General features: G+C 37.6%; 1 protein-coding gene across 3 annotated transcripts in view; it reads right to left on the bottom strand.

Moving 5' to 3' along the window:
- SLC4A10 (solute carrier family 4 member 10) overlaps positions 1-13451 on the bottom strand; it is a gene marked incomplete at both ends in the record, with an annotated part of 154965 nt that overhangs the window by 87665 nt on the left and 53849 nt on the right. For all 3 annotated transcript variants that reach the window (XM_084265222.1, XM_084265223.1, XM_084265221.1), the window contains one exon: positions 8109-8190. In XM_084265222.1, the coding sequence (XP_084121348.1) occupies positions 8109-8190 (82 nt within the window). The remainder of the gene's footprint in view (positions 1-8108; positions 8191-13451) is intronic.

Genomic DNA, 13451 nt, shown 5'->3' with positions numbered 1-13451 from the left:
TTACATTAATAAATCCAAATTATATCATAAAAGATTTTAAAGGGATCCTGTTAACTGTATTTCATTTTAAGACAGATGGAAGTACACATAAATGCATGTAAAAATCAGGATTTCCCCTCAATTTTTAAAGAAACAGTGTACTGTGCTGTAAATATCTCCACTTCGTGGAGGTATGGATTCTTTGCCCTAGAAAAGACAGAGATGAAATATACATTATTAATATGAATACATTTTGCAGAGAAGTTTCTCAGATTAGAATCTAAGTAGAAGGGTTGTTTGAGGTTACTGTACACCAAAGGAGAAATTCTTCTTTACATCTAAATTTTACTTTTAGAACCCTAAATCAAATTAACCATGAAAAAGACAAGCTCAGAGAAGCAAATATTTTCTGCACAGCCCTTGAAAATGACATATGTAACATATAAAAATGGTTTTCAAAACCTGGCATTCTGGGTCTTTAAAACAGAAGCTTGTCTTAACTACCTTCTTCGTTAAATAAAAGGAAAGGAAAAGAAATGTAGTGGGATTTCTAAAGCTTTGAAAATGTATCCCATTACAATTTATGGTGGTGATGATTTAAGTCAGAAACTTCTGGAAATTCCATTTTATTTTCTGAATGGATGTGACATTTCAAGAAAAAAATGGAGATGGCAAGAAAGGAATTGTAAACATTTCCCTCAATTTAAAGAAATTATTATGTTTTTAATGGAAAGCTAAAACTACAGACGTTTTTGCCCCAGTGCCTCCCATTTTCCTTCCAAACCCAATTTTAACACAGAAAACACACGCCCACTTGGCAGGAAGAACACACATGACACACATTCACCTGCCCACTCCCTCATCAGCAAAGGCTCCACAGGCCTCCATGCTTGCTACACCAGGCCTGTGGGACTCCAGTGGGTGCTTTAAAAGCTCCTTAAGTGAGCCAGCCAAGCTGGTGCATACGACATAAAAAGTGACTGCTCTGGATCTGAACATCCGTGAGCACCAGGTGCTCATGGTACATCTGCCTCCCACTGAAAATGATCCAAATCTGCCTTAGGCACCTGCTGAGGCCATGGCTCCCAGATCCCTGCTCATGGGCATGACGGACAGGGATGGATAAGGGAACAGATGGGTCTTGAAACATCTCCAGAAAGAGCAACGGCAGACTTCCATGACCTACTAAGGAAATGTGCTGCAAAGTCAAGATGCCTTGAGAGAGAATATTTTGCCAGCGGTTCGAGCCAAGTCTCCAATGACTGCTGACCTCAGCAGAACTGGAGGGGTCTCTCCCTCTGGAAAATACTCACTAGCTTGAAGCCTGTTTTATGTATTGCCAGCTAGAGCTGAACCAAATGCAATTTTCCATGCTCTCAAAAAATGAACAGTGAGGCAGGGACAGAAAACCAGCAGTCTCTAGGGTCTCTAGAGTTAAAAATTGTCTTTTTCCTTATAGGAGAAAAAGTGATTATGCTGAATTGTGTAGGAGTAGAGAGTACATGACTCATGATTCATTACTGTAGTGCATCAGGGAGGCATAGCTAAAAAGAAAGCAGAAAGGACAAAAGCAGTGTTTCCTAAAATCAACAGTTTACCTTGCTGTTTGTGGCCATGGATTGCTCATAGGACACTTTCACCTTTTTCCCATGCTATAATTTGGAGGAAATGACAAGATTTTCTTAGACCGTACACATAACATGTTCTACGTTGAAATATAAGAGAAATTATATGGAACAAAATTAAAACAATATCCCTGGCCCAAGAAGGCATTAAGGACAACTTGAACATGGAGGTTAAGATCATCTCACTGAAGTCATTAAAGACCAGATCAATCACTGCCCTCCCAAAAGATCTGAGTGTTTAACAAAACATTCTTACAGGTTGTGGCTGGGATAAAGTCTTTTTAATTGCACTGAAGATCATTCCCTATTTGCCTACATTGCTCCAGAGGAGTCCAGAAGTGTTTAGTGCAAAGTCCTATTATGTGATGAGGTCTCAGAGCTTGCCAGACAACAGGGGAAAAAATGGCATTGGACAGAAAACATAACATGAACATCTCAAACACACACACTTTCCACTGCTGGAAAGTGGAGCTGTGGTTATCAGAGGGGAGAATTTGACCTGTATTTCTAAATTAGCAACAAGCCAACCAAAAAAAAAAAAAAAAAAAAAAAAAACACAAACTCAGTACACAACTGTATGTAACAAACCAAATATTTCTGTCTTCTGATGTTGCAATTTTGTAGTTTTCACCAATAAGGGCAAACTGGTTTATGCCAATAATTCACATATCAGAATTTCACAACGTAAAATATTTGGAAGCATAATCCCCACAAATACCAAAAAGGTTCCTAGTCAGTGAAGCTCTGAGCAAAGTCAAACTTCACAACCCAAGCTTATGATCAACAAAAGACTGTGACCTTCAGCCAACACTATGTGATAACTTGTTTACTTTCACTATTTTGTTATTCCTCATGAACTTTCAGAGAAATTTTGGGAAAACCTCTTGCGGAGTTGTTATAAATCTTAAAGATGAAGCACCTTCCCACAAAGATGGGAACACCTGGAAAGGACAAAAGACCCATGCAAAGGGACCAAGTCAGGTAATTGCTGAGACAAAAGGACAAGAGGAGGTCAGGAGAAAAGTTAAGTGAGATCTCAAAGAATACTGCGACACAGGAGAAAGCAGACAAAACTAGATGAGAGGCACCGCAAAAAGACGTGCCTTAGAAATGTTAAGTGGAACAAGCTAGAGCATGTAATACCCAGAAGGCAAAAAAATTAAAGAATTTTGTGCTTGTAAAGCCAAAATTATTCTTTTTAGGAGACTTTTTAGTGGACACCTACAGCTATGCAGCCACATCCAAAAGTACAGGCATAGACCAACTTTAATCTCTCTCCAACTCCCTACTTCCACAACTCATATTCTACCCCCTAAGTCTAAGGAAAATTGACAGAAGGAGGTAGGTCAGAGTGAACATCAAGATGAACAAGGTACCCAAGGGAAGCAGAGCCAAGGATGCTTGGAGCAAGCGATCAGTACTGACAGGGTAACAAATTATTTGCAATAGGCTGTAGCATCCTGGCAGCCAAAGGGAGGGGAGACCTTGGTGGATGTTCCTGTCTGGCCAAGCGGAATTAGTAGCTCACTTGCTTCTATGTGGGGATAAGTCTGAATCAAGGCCAGTTAGGTTAATATGATTTATGTTCTTTCAGTCCCATGAAATGCTAGGTACTATTAATTTTCAGGTAAATAACATCAGTGGCAGACAGGTCCACTATTAGGTTATTTCTATAAAAAATGTCCAGTCTGTGAAAATAAAAGCTTATTTCAATATCTAGAGCTACTCAGATTTTTACTAAATAATGTATGGAGATTAGAGTTCAATCACAGAGAGTTTTTCATATATTAACCCTAACTGTATATAATCAAAATTTCATGAAAATTATTTTTAAATTACTGTCATGAGCTAGAACAAATCTAAAAAGAAATAATCACTAAAATGACCATTTTTTAAAGAGAATAATTAAATACTCTCAGATTTCTCTTTTTTGGTCAGCAGGACATCCACCATTAAAATTAATCTTTGTGGAGGTTGTTAAATACAAACCATCTTCACAAGTACACTAATATTACAAATTAATTTTTGGTTTATTACGTTTAAATCCTCAGTTTCTACATCATATTCAGTGTTGTCTTAGGAATGTGTATTTCCTAATAAGTCTTTTGTGACTTTCAGTAATGAGTCCACATAATCTAAATATTGTCAAAAGCACCAGAATGAATATTCTGATGTACAATTATTTATATACTGAATATGGTGTTTTATGTATCTCAAGAGACATGAAAGACGGCAAACTTGATTTCCCATGAGACAAATTTTCCCCGCACCACGTAGGCAGATAAAACATATGAAACATAAAAAGCTTAAGGAAAAGCTTGACTTCTTTGAATCAAGGATCATCTTGCGATTTCATCTAACAGAGCCAGCATTCATCTCTGATTCATGCCTGGATCTCCATCTAACAAGTCTATCTTCAGCCATCTCCCTATCCAAAATGTATCTCAAACCAGGCCATGGTAATAACCACAGCAGCAGTTCTGAAATCCTACCACAAAAACCCTGGATTTGCAGTTGACCACCTCTAGCAAGGACAGCCATGGAACAGGCTTGGTGGGCATAACTGAAAGGAGTACACTTAGTGCCAATACTCTGCATATCTGTATAGTCCAAAGGTCTCAGCACATGATCTGAGAGAATCTGAGATCTCCAGACATGCACAAATCTGTTTCTACTGAACATGCACTAAAGCAACGGCAGACAGTCAGAGACAACAGAGAGTGAGCTGAGTGCAACTGCTTGTTGATGTGCACATCTTGTTTAGGAAATCTTGCCTACCTGCTCTCACTACAGGTACATACACAACCTGTCCTTTTGCAATTAAATACTTCAGTATGGAGAATCAGTGCACAATTCTCATTTAGGAGTTCCACCACTGATAAAAGTAAGAGCATATGTGGTCTAGAGACAAAATGTCTTTTGTCTGTTTTAAGTCTTTCATCATAAGAGTAGCAATTTTGTCTGTAGACACACTAAAAGACAACATGAAAAATACATGGCTATAAACTAGGAGAGGCTGCTTGTTTTGCTTTTAGAAATGCTTTCTCTGTCCCTTCATTAATGCAACAGTCAGACAAATGACCTGTTCAGTATTAGTGACTGACCCTGACCTTACAACTCAGAAAAAAATATATTACATGGACAAATTATTCATGCTGAAAATCTGAATGCCAAAGCTCTGCAAACAACCAACCTCTGAAGCGGCAAAAGATGAAGTAAAAAGATACAATCTGAAGCACACATCACAAGTATCATTACTGGCACTAAGACAAGCACTGCATCTCTTCTGTGCCTCTAAGTACTGCAGTTCCAGCCCCATCTTCCCAAATTTTTACTACAGAGGTCAGGGAAAGAAAACACTGATACTGAGGCAAAATTCTGGTCTTGTGGATGCTCTTCCAGGCAGCATTAATCACTGTGATATTTTCATGCTTTCAGCAAGATATGTACTTGCAATATATTTGCACAATGGCTGCTCCAAAATATGCAAATACAAGTACTTGCTAGGCCAAGAAATCTCAGATGGAAATTTTAGTACACATTTAAATCAGTATTTCTGACATTTGAATGCTGATAGTCTAAAATTAGAAAACAGCAAAATACTTTACAATTTTAAGATTTAATCAAAAGAAACTGAATACTGATTTTCAGATTTGAACCTTCAGTTCTTCCTATGAATTGCAGTTTTGAAATGTTGCTTGTATGGTGCAACTGAAACTTTAATCCTGTCAAAACTAGTCTTTGCTAAAATACTCAGTAACTAGGTATTTACATTCTTAAAACATAAACCCAATTGAACGTCTGTCAAAGAGCTAATTACATTATAAATATTAATTATCTAATTATATGATTTTACTAAGCTATGCAATTAGCACTTGATTCTATAATTTCATATTTTACAGTTATGTCATTAGGGAAAAGGTACATTTTCAGTAGAACCCACCACAATGTACACTGAATAACAGTTAAGACAGTGACATCTGTGAGTCACATTCACTGTTTCCAGACAGAAAAGTGCCTAGATGTGCTGTGAAACAAATGGACATGCTATTAACAGGAACTAGATATTAAAATTTACAATCTCTTCAAATCTTTTTATGTCCCTTGGTATTTCTGGAAGCAGTGATTATATATTTAAAGACACACTGATCTGATCTTACAGTGGACATGAAATTTATCGGACAAAGCTAACTGCACGATGAAGGATTCTTTCTAGATCAAATAGCTGTTTGGTTAGAACATTATGAAGCAGTGTGATTTTATTTTAAAGAAAAGCAGATTCATTGGCAAACTACAGAAATTTTCAGTGTTCTAAACAATTGAAATAAATTGAAAGATTGGAGTGTGTCAATGTCAGGTTCTGATTTCTACTGATAACATACTAGGAGCAGATTTCTGAAAGAATATTTTCACTGATATTTCACAGGAGCGACTCTACACATGCTTTAGGCTCCATGTAGCCACATGTCGAACATTACAGTACTTCTAACTGCCTTAATGCTTGAGTCTATCCATGTGACTGATCTTAAAAATGTCATTTTCTAGAAAGTTACCTGGATTTAAACACCAGTAAAATGACTCAAGAAAAGGACAGGTTTTTTGGTTAGGCTTGCCCCACCAAAAAAAACCCTCTATGAGTCAGTATCATGAAGAAGAGAAGGCAGAGAGCTCCCATTCTTCCAAGAGGTGTTTCTTTAAAGTCACAGTAGTTTCACTTTGGCAAAGGATGTGATCAAGGGACTGAAGACTACAGAAGCCTAGTGTGAGCATTCAAAAAAGAGGGTTGCGTGTTTCAGTCCAAACCGTGACTGCCTGATCCACTGGCAGCCACTTACCCTGGAGATACAAAAACCCTAAACACCACCCTGGAAACATCACACCTGAGATCTACCCCTTGCATGTGCTCAGACTTGCCCCAGATAGAGCAGAGAACTACCAACCTCACACATGCCGCACTGCATCACATTTTACACCCTTCTGTGAGAGATCACCTCATAGAGACTAACACAGCCAGGCCCTTTAAAACTGTGACCATGTCTGCTTTTTGAGGCACTGCTGAGGGAAGGAGTAACACGGAGCTGCTGTATATAATGTTGACATTCACATTAAATCATCAATATGGCTATCATGAAGCACAGAATGCTAAATTCATGCAGACAGGAAAAAAATATGCTGAAGTAGTCAAGGGTAAACGTTTGGAAAGCTCAGGTTCATGCACAGATACCTCTCTTTAGACATGAAGCAGGTAACTTTTCAGGTGTAAGATGTTGAAACACACCCAGATCTCAGTATTTCTTTTTGGTAGTTCTTGTGGCTCTATGTGACAAAGACAAGAACCTTCCATGTCCCACCACAAGAAGCTAGCAATTAAAGTCGTATGTGCAACAGAAATTGTATCTTGAGGGAGGGGGGAATCACACACCTCCCTCAGTACAAGACTGTACAGTAGTAATCAGAATATATTTGGGACCCACTAAAACTGAAATGCAGTCCTTTCAGAGACTGGATTGCTGGGACAATACAGAATCATAGAATGGTTAGGGTTGGAAAGTACCTTAAAGATTATCTCATTCCAACTCTCTGCCATGTGCAGGGACACATTCCACTCGACCAGGCTGCCCAAAGACTCATCCTACCTGGCCTTGAACACTTCTACAGAGGGGTCTTCCACAGTCTCTCTGGACAACCTGTTCCAGCACATCACCACCACTCTCACAGTTAAGAAGTTATCCTCATACAGATATAAGATCTATATAAATATGCATTTGATCTAAACCTAACCTATTTCAATTTAAAGCTATTACCTCTTGTCCGATCACTACACACCCTTGTAGCCCCCTTTCAGGTACTGTCAGGCTGCTATCAGGTCTCCCTGGATCCTTCTCCAGGCTGAACAACCCCAACTCTCTCTCAGCCTTTGTTCATAGGAGAGGGTCTCCAGACTGCTGACCATCTCTGGACTCACTCCAACAGCTCCACATCCTTTGTGTGTTGGGGGCCCCAACGCTGAACACAGTAATATCATAAGACAGTTCTCAACTTCTCACTTTCTTCTACATCGTGATGCTAGATGTTTTCTGCAGTGTGTATTATCAAGTATCTGTCCAATCTATGACACTGCAGAATGTTTTTGTTGAGCTGAAGATGTGGCTAGGAACCTACATAGAGGTGTGGAAGCTGTTACAAGTACTATATCATCAGTCCTGCCTGCATTTACACATTTGGGAATTTAAAGGTTAAAAAAATTTATCAGAAGTCATATATGCATGTTTACAGGACTTCATTATTGATCACTGAAAACCAGCAAACACCTTCCACCATCATCTGTATCTGAGCACCACTGTGAGAAATTAGTAATATTTCTCTATTTGAAATAAATTATGCAATTGTACTCTCGCTCACTTTTGCATCCCTGTTCAAACCAGTAAGTTTACACATTGGAAATGCATTTCAGTACTTTCAGAAGAAAGAGACAATATAATGGGCAGAAAAATAATCTCACACCTTCTAGATCTTCCTTTTCAAAATGTGTTTTGAGAATGGAGCGAGTTCCACCTCTATCCACAACAGCCTCTTCATCATTTCTCTGCAAAACAGAAAAAAAGACAGGTAAGCTGCTTCTCACTTGGAAAATACTGGCAAGAGCATATTGTTCTATGAAACAAAGATGCTTTTAATATTTATTTACTCTTACTACTCAGGAACAAAAAAGTTTCTAATAAGTTAATTTTCCTTATGAAAATCTATTTCTTATGTATCAGAATAAGATTTTGTTTAGGCATAATTACAGGTAACTTTGACATGAAGATGTTGTCCTGCTAAAACCTGCTAGTTACTGGAAACTAAGAAAATCACAAGTTAATAAGACAATTAAAGAGATGAGAGAAGAAATGTCTTATTGAGGCAGCTTTTTTCTTGTGCTCTTGAAGAAAGGGACTGCACATGTATTTTTGTCTTTAGACCAGGATCCTGTGGAGAATTACCAAATTATGAGCACTAACATTCCTTATGCTACAGCAAAGCTACTGAATTATACTCAGTGACTATATGGTAGGAAAGCAAACTTTAATATCATGAGAACAACTGGCTTCCTTATAGGCAAATAGCACACACCAGTAGCAGGAAACAGAAAAGCTATTCTTCCTCAGGAACATAAATTTTATATTTAATTTTACACTGTAGTCATCCATGCATTTTAACTGTATTCTCTACTGTAAACACACTATGTGATGAATTGTGCTCACACTAAAAAAGTTACAGAAGTGAATGATTTGTGTCACTTCTGACATGAAAGAAAAATTACATCTTCCTAAGAGATATATTTTGGGAGTTCAGCAACAGGGCACTGGATGCTGTGCTAAAACAAGTATTGGCTTCACTATGAGTTTGACATCATCAATTGTAAAAAACCAGTTGCTAAATAGAGCCTATATTTTACACCATAACTTAAGAGTTGTTTCCCGTAAACGATGATGAAGTAAGGACAAATTATACAAAAATATCAATGAATGTATGTTCATGTCTCATTAGTAGAAGGGGTTCAATAAGTGATACTTATTAAACTATATAGAAATGACAGATAGAATTGTGTCATTTCAATATATAAAATTGGTATCTTAATAGAAGTCTGAAACAAGGGGATTTGAATACCAGCATAACATGCTAAATATATACCCATGTATAGAACGCAACAGAACATAGCAAGAAGTGAAGCTACACAAGAACCTCTCCTTAAGGAGCAAATGCCTAGGCAAAAATTTTTACAGGTAGAGCTGGATGTTGTGCATTCTGGATATAAGGTTTTGTTTCAGGGTGTCATGCTCTAGCTATCTTATACAGAAAAATTCTAGGAATGTGTCAGCACCAAGCATATATACTGTTAAAGAAAGAGAGACTAAGGGTTACATTGTCTTTATTAGAGTTTTCCCACAGAACATACTATGTAACTAAAATCTGACAACGAGAAAAGGCTTTCTATTGAAACTGGTTTATCTTTTAATAATTTAGAATTAGCTAATAATCTATTAGGATATACCAGGGCAGTATAATTTCACACAAACTATTTGATCATCTCAGGTAAAATGAATCCATTATTTTAAGCAGTTAGACACAACTAGGCATGCTTGTCTTGCTGGCATGATGCCACGCCCCAGGGTGAATGGTTAGGCAGGATGCCAAAGGCCACGTATTACAGCCATATCAGAAATAGTGCCATTGTCTCACAGGACACAGCCATCAGTATTTTACTGATCCTAAAAAGGCCTATGGAAGCAATGTTAGGGATAATGCTACAATAGGGAAAATATTAAATTCCTGGACATTTTAAAGCCCTTAGAGATCATCTAAGTAAACTCAATAACAACTAATTCATTATTTTTTATCAACATATGGTCATACACTTTGACTTCTTCTTTCACATTATGTTCAATTTTCAGCTTCTGGCAATCTTTTTCCTTATTGCCTCCTCTTCCTGTAATGTCACAGCAAGTCTCAGCCTTGCCTCGTTCTCAGAAGTGGATTTATTCCATTAATATTACAGGGAAAAACAGCTTAATTGGGAGTATTGTGTCATTGCCAATTCACTTGTCAAACTCTGAGCAAAGTCCAATTAAAAAGGCTTTGCACTGTGCACTCTCACTTCCCAGGGAGCAGGACGAAAGCCACCTTGCATTTACCAGTACAAGAGTCACACCACATTTAGTTTAGAAGTAATTTCTGCAATTCTTGTACTTCCTACTTAGAGGAGGGGAAGGGCTCTTTAGTAGTTTAGTGCAGTTAGGTCTTAATCCCATTTGGAGGTAAGCATTATCACAATAAAAGTAAAAATACTGGCAGGTATGCTCCCCTTTCCCATGATGACTACCTAAAGGCTAGAAACTTAATTTCAGCTGGCAATCTCTGCCTTTTATTAACATGTTGGGAAAACCATGAAATTATTATTTTTAAGTGCTGCAATAACTTTTTGAAACTGAAAACATAGGCAAGACTGACCATATGACAGTCATGGAAGATAGAATTCATGTTCTGGATGACTTCAACATACCAAGCAGCCACCAGTCTCCACACTAATATCCTCAAAGCCTTGAATCCATTGCATTTTTGCCCATCAGTTTCAGCAGGATCAGAGTAAGGCATAAAACCTAAACATTTTTCACAGCCATGTTTATGTCAGAATCCTATGGCTTCTTCTTTTCAATCCCATATGAAGGTGAGGAAGGTCAGAAATTTTACATAGTGCACAAATCTGCTAGGAGTGAACTATCTGAAGCATTTTGCAGCAATCTACAAACAGATGTGTGGACACACTGACCAGATACGAGTCCTTGGAACTGTCCATTATTGCAATGAGTTGCTTGCTGAGTCCAGTGAGCACTGTGGTCTACTGCTTAAAGCATGGGAGAGGGATCCTGGGTCTGCCACTGACTTGCTGTGTGGCCTTGACAAAGTCACTTAATCTCTGTGCCTCAGCTTCCCCATCTGTAAAATAGGGATAATAATATTTACTTAGCTACCTTCCTCACCAGGCTCCTCTGGGCTGTAATTAATATTCATACAGTGTTTCAGAACTGTAAAGCACTACAGAAGTGCCAAGTCATTGAATTTAGGAAAGTGTGCAGTTTACCCATGTGGAGACATTATGATAAGAAACAATAGATTGATTTAAAAAAAAAAAATCCATATTTAGACATTAAATGTTTTTGTGACATCAAAAGGATGTATATTAGCACCTTGCAATAGTTTTACAGTGCAAAGCTTTGACAGTTTTAAGCGGACAAAGCTGACATAAAAACATATATACTGGGCTCGCTTTCTGTTGGCCTAATTCAAGAGCAATGCTTCAGAAGCCAGTGGAATTACATACCTCTGAAGCAGTAATCAGAGCACAATAAACTTGTCATATATTTACAAACTACTTAACTTATCTCTTTTTAATTATATCTGTTAATATTTTCTGGTTTTATACAGTTATCACACAATGGTTTACATGAAATACAGGCACAGAAATATTTCTCTAAAGAAATGGCAAACACGTAGTAGAAGAAATACTCTATCCGGGATAAAAGAGTAAGAAAAAGCTGAGGTTTTCACATGGAAACCACAAGCTCCTTAGAGACCAGGGCTCAGCAACTCTACGCATTCCAGGCTTTCACCTCTTTCATTTTCCAAATGAATGCTGAAATGACCTTCACCACACAGCAGCATCCACTGCACATATTTCAAAGGAAAAAATCTATTTTAATGAAAGAGTCTTATAAATAGTTGTTGCTATTTTTGTCTGTTTGTACTAGAAGTTTAAACACAGTGGTGAGTTTAGAACAGCAGACAGCAGTCCTCTGCATCCTTTCCAGTGCAACCACATGCTGTAACATTGTAACACGAATTTGAACAAAATTAAAAGGAAATAAACTATCTTCAAAAACATTTGGCTTCTACATTTTGGTACACAGTCATGAAGGAGGAACATTGCCATGAGAGCTAGGAGTACTGATTTTCAACCCTTAGATCAGCAACCTACTTATCAGCATATAAAGTGAGGCTGCAGCTGTTGTCAGGAATTGCAGGTGTATTAGTTAGAAGGAATATAAAAGCCCATAGTTTAGAAACCGAAACCAAGTGGCCAATGTGCCCTTTCCACCCATGTATTGATAACATTCACTACCCAGGATACTCCCAAAGCTAGATAAATGGCCTACTCTAAAGCTTCCCAAACTGACCCTCTTTAGCTTTGATACAGACCTAACCACAGTCCCTAACATGGTGCAAAGAAGTTGATCCTTAAACCTGCCACCTCCCAGAACTGCACGTTGCTCTTCCACATCAATTTAATTACCAGAGGAAACTACACATATAGAAAAGCTGAGAAACGTCATTTTACGATAAGTCTTTTTAGTTACAGCTCTTCTAAAGTGCCTATGCTTTCATCATGGGGCAGATGACTGTGTGGGAAAAGAAGCAACTCCTTTCAAAGGCTGATCTGTGCAAAGGCATAGGACACATCTTTAAATCAGTATGAGCTAACACAAACACATACACTTGTAGAACTTCAGTATATTTCTGGATGATGGAATTAGGACATATTCCTCATATTCCTATCAAGAAGGTAGATCAAAGCCTAGGTGAAAGCACACAGATTTGAAGTTATCTATACTTTTATTATACATATTTACTAAAATAAGGAAAACCAATGCATGATGTTAAGACACTGTTGCATATATCATAAAAGCTACTTGAATGTTGCAGAAGCCTTTACCAAAGATCATTTGTGCTGTTATAGTAAAGCATAACAATATGTTAGGAAACAAGAAATTGTTAAGACAATAGGAAATTATTAAATAGTTGGAATAAATATTTCTCACTGTCCTTCCCCTGTCCTACTCTCGTCCACTGGTATGATACCTGATGCTAATATACTCTGAACAGACAAGTCAAAAAGGGTAACACTAAAACTTCAATTTTACGTGGAAAAGCAAAAATTATTTATTGTCTTAATCCATCTTCCTAATTTTCTTCATACTTAAGATACTTTTATTTTTTGTCTCTCATATTTGGTCAGTGATTTCACTAAACTAGATGACTGCTTTTCTTTGGAATGCAATGCAAAAATCAGCTACAAAGACTATCAATATTCCCGAAATTTTTTTGAGGTCTTTAAGCCTTCAGGTAAAATGCTTTCCCTTTTTAGTTATATTCTTAATACACCACAGCACAAATCACAATACAACCAAAAAGAATCCTTTTTTCAGCATCTTCTTTTCTGCAACATATATAGCCGACCAGAAGCCTTTCTGACTTTTTCTGCACTGGAAATTATGCATATGACACACCTGCTGACTCATAAAGAAAATA

This window comes from Gallinula chloropus (assembly GCF_964237585.1).
Source record: "Gallinula chloropus genome assembly, chromosome: 5".
Lineage (NCBI taxonomy): Eukaryota > Metazoa > Chordata > Aves > Gruiformes > Rallidae > Gallinula > Gallinula chloropus.
Note: the sequence above shows the minus strand (reverse complement) of the source record. Positions and strands in the feature narration are given on the sequence as shown.